The sequence below is a fragment of the Wyeomyia smithii genome, chromosome 2 (assembly GCF_029784165.1).
Source record: "Wyeomyia smithii strain HCP4-BCI-WySm-NY-G18 chromosome 2, ASM2978416v1, whole genome shotgun sequence".
Taxonomy (NCBI): domain Eukaryota; kingdom Metazoa; phylum Arthropoda; class Insecta; order Diptera; family Culicidae; genus Wyeomyia; species Wyeomyia smithii.
In genome coordinates, this window is record NC_073695.1 from 43,241,419 (window position 1) to 43,248,890 (window position 7,472).

General features: G+C 39.1%; 1 protein-coding gene across 1 annotated transcript; it reads right to left on the minus strand.

Annotated features, from left to right (window-relative positions):
• Positions 1-4,879: 4,879 nt before the first annotated feature.
• Positions 4,880-6,420, minus strand: LOC129722701 (serine protease grass-like). The gene is made up of 4 exons (XM_055676380.1): positions 6,269-6,420; positions 5,797-6,202; positions 5,518-5,726; positions 4,880-5,461 (listed from the first exon to the last, which is right to left on the minus strand). The coding sequence occupies exons 1-4, from the start codon at positions 6,333-6,335 to the stop codon at positions 5,019-5,021; spliced, it is 1,125 nt and encodes a 374-aa protein (XP_055532355.1). The 5' UTR covers positions 6,336-6,420; the 3' UTR covers positions 4,880-5,018.
• Positions 6,421-7,472: the final 1,052 nt, after the last annotated feature.

Consider the following 7,472-nt stretch of genomic DNA (forward strand, 5'->3'; position numbering starts at 1 on the left):
GGCGTAAAAAATTGAAAAATTTTGTCAAAAAGTTTTTCTCTCTCACAGGACATAATCTACAATATAAGTAAAATGTTTTGCAATATTTAAAACGTTGAATGCATAGAATAATCATGGATTGTTTACGAAATAAGTGATTGTGAAAGCCGACCGCGAAAAATCCATTGTATTGTAAAATTAATTATATGATTTAGTAACCTTCCGCGCAAGTCCCGTCGAAGCTTTATCCATTGACAGGAAGGTCAAAGCCTTCTGAAAATATCCGAAAAGAAAAATCTTCCTCCTGGTTCCTCTTTTTTATTTTATTGCCATTTTATTAAATGAAGATTTATATGGAAATTTCCAAATCTTGTTTTAAATCATGTGTAAAAAGACACTACAAAAATGGAGTAAGCGAATTTAAAGTAATATTTAATATATTGGGTGACGTTTTAAATGGATGTAACCTTTTTTGTGTTGATTATACGAAAATAACACGTTTTTGATATAAATCTATCCAATTACTACCAAAAAAGAGCGACTTGGACTTTTGGCCAGCTTTTTGGCTCAAATACTCCTACGTGCGGCGTTACTTTTCCATAAATTAGTATGTTAGTTTGCATGAATTTACTCGTTCGATATTATGTCGGTCACGATTGTTTAGTGAATATCGAAGATAAAAAATAAATGAAAATAACTTATAACCGTTGCAAAAATGTTCGATTCTTGTTGAGTAATTGATGGTTTTTATGGTAATCATATTCATGTGATGAGCTTTCAATCCCCATCAATAGCAGCATTGCAGTTTTGATTGCACGTGAATAGAAATCGTGCCCGCTGCAATGATAGACGACGAGAAACTAGCGGCTCTCTGCAACATATATACTCTACGGTACCGTTGCTTTTACCAGCATGTTTTCCTTCAAGACAACAGTTTTTATTACGCTCTAATACCAGGTATAGAGATGGTTCAAGAAATGGGAGTTGTTTCAAACTTTTCGAGAAATCTTTTTCTTCGAGACATCAAATTAGTCTGCGTTCATGGAAGCAAACATAAATTGACCTATTGGGACGGGGAGACTCTATCAGTTTTTTTTTTTCACAGGAAATGGTTGGTCTGTTCATGTCGTCTGTGCTAGGAAAGCTCGCATGTGATTGGTTCATTGTTCGCGTAAATTTGTCCTTGACACTTTTTATCGATTTTTACCGTTTTGCAATGGAAAAATAATGATAACCAACGTGTTACAAAATTGTTCAACATTTTATCTATCCACCAACATATTGATTATTGTTATTCATCATGTGGTTATGCTATTGTTATCGTTTGAAATCCGACGCAACATTTCCAAGTTTCATTCCCAATTTTACAAAGGCGTAATCCCACGTCGAAACCAGATATTAAACCGGTATTAAAAGACTACACGCAAAGTTTTTCCGTATTACTTAATTAGCAAAAACGTGAAACGACTCATTAGGTAACAAATCTGTTACTTAAAAAGCAATAAAGTTCATCTCCAGTCAAGTAACAACACATGCTGATTGCTGTCACATATCGTCGGCTTCGTGCAACACTGGCACAACTCAAAATTTTGCATTTTTGAGTTTTTGATGGCAAACAATGCGAAATCTAGTTAAGTTTAATCCCACAAAACCCCGTTTTAAAATTCCTAAAAAATCCAGAGTTATGAGAAGAAGTGCCTTTGCTGCACAAATCGAAATTTCTCCATAAAGTTATTAAAAATAAGGTTATGTGCATAATAGACCTAAAAGTGTTAAACAAGAATTAATAATCCTGAACTTCAAAGTTTTCATGAAAATCGAAAAATAAATTTTCGACGCAAATTTTCAAACGCGTTTTTCTCGAAGCTATGATTTTGAGTTGTGCCAGTGTTGCACGAAACCGACGATATTAAACACGTGGTACGGGAGTACGACTATCTAATAATGGGCGTTTCAACCACATGCAAAATTTTCTCTGTCGAAAAATGCTCCCTTTATATCTTCAGTCAAAAAACAACACCGTCGCATATGTTGTACATGCGCTGCGAGGGCGACTCCTCCTGCCGCAGGTTAATGTACAGCACTACTTAGAGCTGCACATTAACTCACGGCAAGACAAACCGTCATCGCAACTCAATCCGTTCCTTCTATCTCCAATTCATCCGGTGTGCGTGTATTAGTTTGTTGTACGCATACGGAATAAAGAAATAATATGACAAGTGTTGCCAAGCAGCATTTTCCCCGTCATACAGTATGCTAACGTTGATGATTTTAAAGACTTCAAATGCGTTTTGGAATCACATCACGATTTGTGAACTGTGTCAGAGAAAAACACAAACATTTACCTTTATGCAAGCTATTTAAAACAAGTAATGAGTGTGCTTCATAGAAACTCATTTGGACTTGTTTGAAAATACAAAATTCGTGACCATCCCGAACAATATTCGCAACTCTGGGCTCACGGTATTGCATATTTTCATTTCAAGTAAACACTGGGGAACGAAATAGTGGTGTTTCTAATTAGACATTTGAGGTTGACGGGTGAGATTCTTATGATGTGAGAATGAGGGGACAGAGATAAACCTGACCGTTGCATCAATACAAACGCAATGAGTGAAGTTTTGCTAACACATGCATTGCGGTTCCAGGCTGTATGTTCTCCTGCAGAAACACATACAAGCGTGTGGCCGTCATAATTTTTGTTACTTTGTGTATAATGCGCGGTCTAATACACAATAAGTAATAAAAAGTTGCACCAAAGTAACAAAATGTTCCCCGTTTGTGTTGGGTGTACATAATCGAGTCTTGTATTATGTATAATCGAATCGTATATAATCAAGTCCGGCCTGTATTGAAGAAATGTTTAAAATATTTTTAAAAAACAATAAGGTTTTGAAAATAACATCAATACATTGCAAAAACGCTTACAAAAAGTGCAAAAAACGAAAAACAATAAAAATTCTAAACGTCAAATGTTCTAACATTTTTTTTTTATCAATAAACAACATCTCCTAATGGCTAAATAGAAACGTTTGTGTTAATGCTCACAATCACAAGTAACCTGACGTTTAAGTAAAGCCTCCATAAAAACTATACTTTTTTTGTAACCGAAAAATCAGCAAATCCGCAAACGGCTGAATCAGTAGAAATATTACTGACAATAGAAACAAAACAGCTTCCTTAAAGCCACGACAAATCGAAAAATATCCGAACTCTTCAGTTAATCGTGACAGACACACTTGAAGGCTATTAACTTCGTCAATCGACAGACGTACGCAATCAGCAGGAGCCACGATCACACGCACGCATCAACCATGAGTGTGTTCGCCGTAGACTAGCGAATCTATACATTAAAGAAATAACAAGACACTCACCGTTAAGGCAACTGTCAACATCAAAACGGGCGAGTTGTATCATTTTGCATTGCCGTTATCCGTTTTGATGTTGACAGTTGCCTTAACGGTGAGTGTCTTGTCATTTCTCTAATGTATAGGTTCGCTACCGTAGACAGATTTTATCCCAACACTCTCGGTGAGTAAGTTGCCAGTCGAACCACGGTACGAACATGGAAAACCTATTACATTTTGCACTAAATTAAGCATGACGACAGCGCAGGCAGCCTTACTGAACTGACAAACTGGATGGCGGTGAAAGTGAGATAGATGGGCATCATTACCTGTTTCGATCGAACATAAATTTCTCGTTCATAATTAATTCATTCCGTTCGCTCCGGCTTAGCCCCGGCGAAACGTCACGCAGTTGGGAATATTTGTACAAAATCTAACAACCCAAGCTGCTCCCCCGAAAATGGGAACGGAATTAAGTTCCTGTCGAATGCGACGGCCACGTATTGTTGTGAAAGTGGTTCCGGTTAGTAAAAATAACTTGCTTTCCGGTTGATAGAAGCTTTGATGGAGTTTCGAAGCTCCCAGTCCCAATGCGACGGAATCGAACCGCTCCGTGCCGTAATAATCATGGCAAGGACAACGCGTGACATACGAGCGTTGCCCTCTCCACCTCCCCCCTCCCCCACCCCACACTGCCTTCATCAAACGGACAAAGTTGAAAAGCTTGTACATAGAGCGCGTACACGCTACACATATCCTCGCACGACATGATATGGGTGACTCCGGCGGCGACGGTTCGGTTCGAATCTCCCCGTCGAAGTCCGGGATATTGATACACGTATTTTGTTTCAATAATACGCCGTGAGTTGTGTGTACGCACTCATAATGAATACGAAATTAGTTTTCCGTCCCCGTGCTCGGTTATCTTTGCCTGCACAGCAGCCAGTGCGCGGCCAGCTGCATACGAGGGGATCTCGGTGGACCTCGAACGGAACTGAAATCCCCGTGATGTGGTTCCGTAAAGATGAACCGGGCCGGGGTCAAGTCGGGTCCTTCGGCAGCTCGTGGTTCGTGCAGATCACGATTCTGTGCGGGTCGACGGGATTAGATTAAATTATGGCACATTGTTTCTTGCGTCGCATTGCCACCCCCCACCTGCTGATGATGATTCTACCTTCCCGCTTCGAGTGGTAACAGGCAGCTTTGTTTCTCCCGTCGGTGTTCGATGTGTTACTGATATGTGTCTACTGGTCCCGACTAGAGACGAGTTACATTACTCATAAGCTAATGAATCGAAGCTAAAGCGTTACGTTTCTATTGTTGGGGGATATTGATTTACAATTTTCTGGAACAGCTGAATCAAGAAATTTTGAGTTGTAGGATAAGCATTCGACTGCTTTCGTAACAAGTCTTGATTAAATTGAATTTAATAAAAAAGTTTAACTTTTAGTTCTATCATTTCTACGCAGCATAAGTTATCTAATTGAAATAAATTTATGAAGTGTTCAAAGAGAATAAATCTATAACACATAGATTCCAGCATAAAACAAATATAAGTTTTCATCGTAAATTTTATTTGGTAATGCTAAGTATTTTCATAACAAAAAACAAGATTTGAATCGAATTTGCTATTGGTTGCAAATATTATGAGTTCGTTTGCTTAAGTTTAGTTTTGAGACTCTATTCTCTATCCTATGCTTTCATGTTGAGAAGAATCCAACTAAGGTAGTTTCCGACTCGGGCAAAAACAGCTGGAAAATTAACCGCACCGCAGCTATCGACCCCATAAGAAATGACGCCGAACTGGACGTATCGCGTTCGGCCAAAATAATCAACCGGCCACATCAGCGGTCCACCGGAATCACCCCTGCAGGTATCCACCAGATTGACACCGTCCGCGCAGATTTGTTTCGAACCAATGGTGACGTTATGCCAGTTGCCTTTGATCTTGACTTCGCCAATTTCGTCGATTCTTTTTTGACATGCTGTTCTATTGATGCTTAATAGTTCTGCTTTTAGCAGAACATCCGAACGCTCAAGTTGCTCCGTAAGACCCCAACCGCTGGCAATGTACTTCGGTAGCAGAGTTTCCTTCAACTTCGCAGACATTGGTAAACAAATTGGTTGGATGTGACCTGCAAAGAAAGTAACGATTATTACCTGTAATCCCCATTCATTCCCAGTAAACAACTTTTGAAAGTGACAACTTTTGCCAGCCGAATCAGTGCGATATCATTTCCGAGAAAGGAGCTGCGGTATTTTTCGTGTACAACATATGACTCAATGGGAACATTTTCAACTGGATCTGCACAATCTCTCTCGATGACTTCTCCATCTTCAATTATCGTAGTGCAATCGGGATCCTGGCTGATCGTATGCTCTCCCAGACGTACGTATTCTCTGCGGAGATTCCCAGAATAATTTGTGTTAAACAGTGTTATATCAACATTTAAAAATCTCCATAACTTACAGCTTGACTCGTTCGTCTCGCTTCAGACAATGAGCTGCCGTTAGTACGTAACGATCGCTAATCAGGGTTCCCCCGCAATTACCTTGCAGTTCGTCGCTAAACTCGACGCGATACATCAGCAATGCCATCCACGGAAACTCGAAGACGGCGGTTTCATTTCCGTGTGCGATTCGATCATTAGCGGAAACACCGCAGATCTTCGGTAGCTGAAAAATTCGATCCAGCTGACAGCAAACCCCTTTTTCTGAAGAATCTTTTAAAGTGCATTCCACTTCTGTTAAATATTTTTCCGCCTTTTCGGATACTTTTTGTGATAGTTGCTTGAAGGCGAAAAGATTGGAGCATTGCTCTAACGGTACGCACTTACCGCTTACTCCAGATGGTGTGACGCACGATGAGGCTTTGACTGAAAAAAAAACGATAGTAATCACGCATATGCCGGTTTTCAAACAGTACACTAACTGCCGCTTACCTTCGGCGCTGGTAATGCAACACAACATCGCAATTACCCCACCTGCATAGTACAGTGCGCCTCGCATCGTCACTTTGTTCGTTCTAACAGCGGAATGCAACACAACCGAGCTTACCGGGTTCTCTAAGTCTACTGATCTTCTGACTTAGCTACTAACGCTCACATTTAGTTAGCGTGATGTACTAATCTCACGCTTGCAAACAGGTTTTGCTTGTCTCCTAGAATTGTATAGTAATCGCTAGCCAAACCTTTAGATCAAAAAGTGGTTCTACGGGTCGAATGTAGTATACTACTCGACTTGGTTCTACAAGCTGAGCATTTTTTGTACGTTTGTAAAAGTAATGCAAAACCTTGGTGATTTATTTTACCCACAACAAAAATTCAATCTGTTCTATTGAACCAATGACGCTTATCAGCATTACAGAGCTATGCATCGTATATCATTATTTTATAGTTGAACATGGAACAAGGAAATATGATACTTGATCTACGTAATGTTGTTGTTTTTCTCAAATTCTTATTCCTACCGATCTTGTCAGATTCTTAGATCGATTGCTTGTAGAAACGTATGTGCAAATTTTATTCACTCAATGTTTTAAATGTGTGACTGATATGCTAATTGTTTGAGCTGCAGAAGTATATTAGAAGCTTTTTCACGAGCATGTAACGTATTTCGATGAGGGTAACCATTGAGTCAGTTGGCAGCGGAGATCAATTACTATCAGTTTTGATACCGAAAACCGAGCAAGAGTCACTCAATCTAAAGGAATTTCCCTCTTGATTGTGAGAAATGCCAAAACCAGATATGTTTCTAGCTCTGGAGTCATCCGAATAAAATACCTGGATGATTGTATGATCGATTATTTAACAATGCATCTACTCGCAGAGAAACATGCATGAATTTAAATACTGTGATGAAAATATTTTTTTTTGCGAAAGCTTTATAGACACTTATGGTGTTAAGTAGTCACTGGGATGTTCAAATTCTACTGGAAGAACTTTTGTCAAATAGGTTATCCAATTTCTTTTTCACGGAGTTTTGCTAATGGAAAAAATCAACACCAAATCAGCAATTTAGCTCAAAAAATCTCAGTATGAAAGGAAGGATTCCAGATAAAAAATACGAATGAAATGATTTTGCAGCCTACAGAGCTTAAATGAGTGAGCTTTTGCAGTTTGTTCAAAAACGAAACATTCGTATTGC

What these genes read in the sequence shown, in the direction of transcription:
- LOC129722701 (XM_055676380.1), bottom strand. Translation starts at nt 6,335, where the DNA reads ATGCGAGGCGCACTGTACTATGCAGGTGGGGTAATTGCGATGTTGTGT. An exon ending in TTGCATTACCAGCGCCGAAG is followed by an intron (nt 6,203 to 6,268) that starts GTAAGCGGCAGT and finishes TTTTTTTTTCAG; the next exon opens with TCAAAGCCTCATCGTGCGTC. An exon ending in CGAGACGAACGAGTCAAGCT is followed by an intron (nt 5,727 to 5,796) that starts GTAAGTTATGGA and finishes GAATCTCCGCAG; the next exon opens with AGAATACGTACGTCTGGGAG.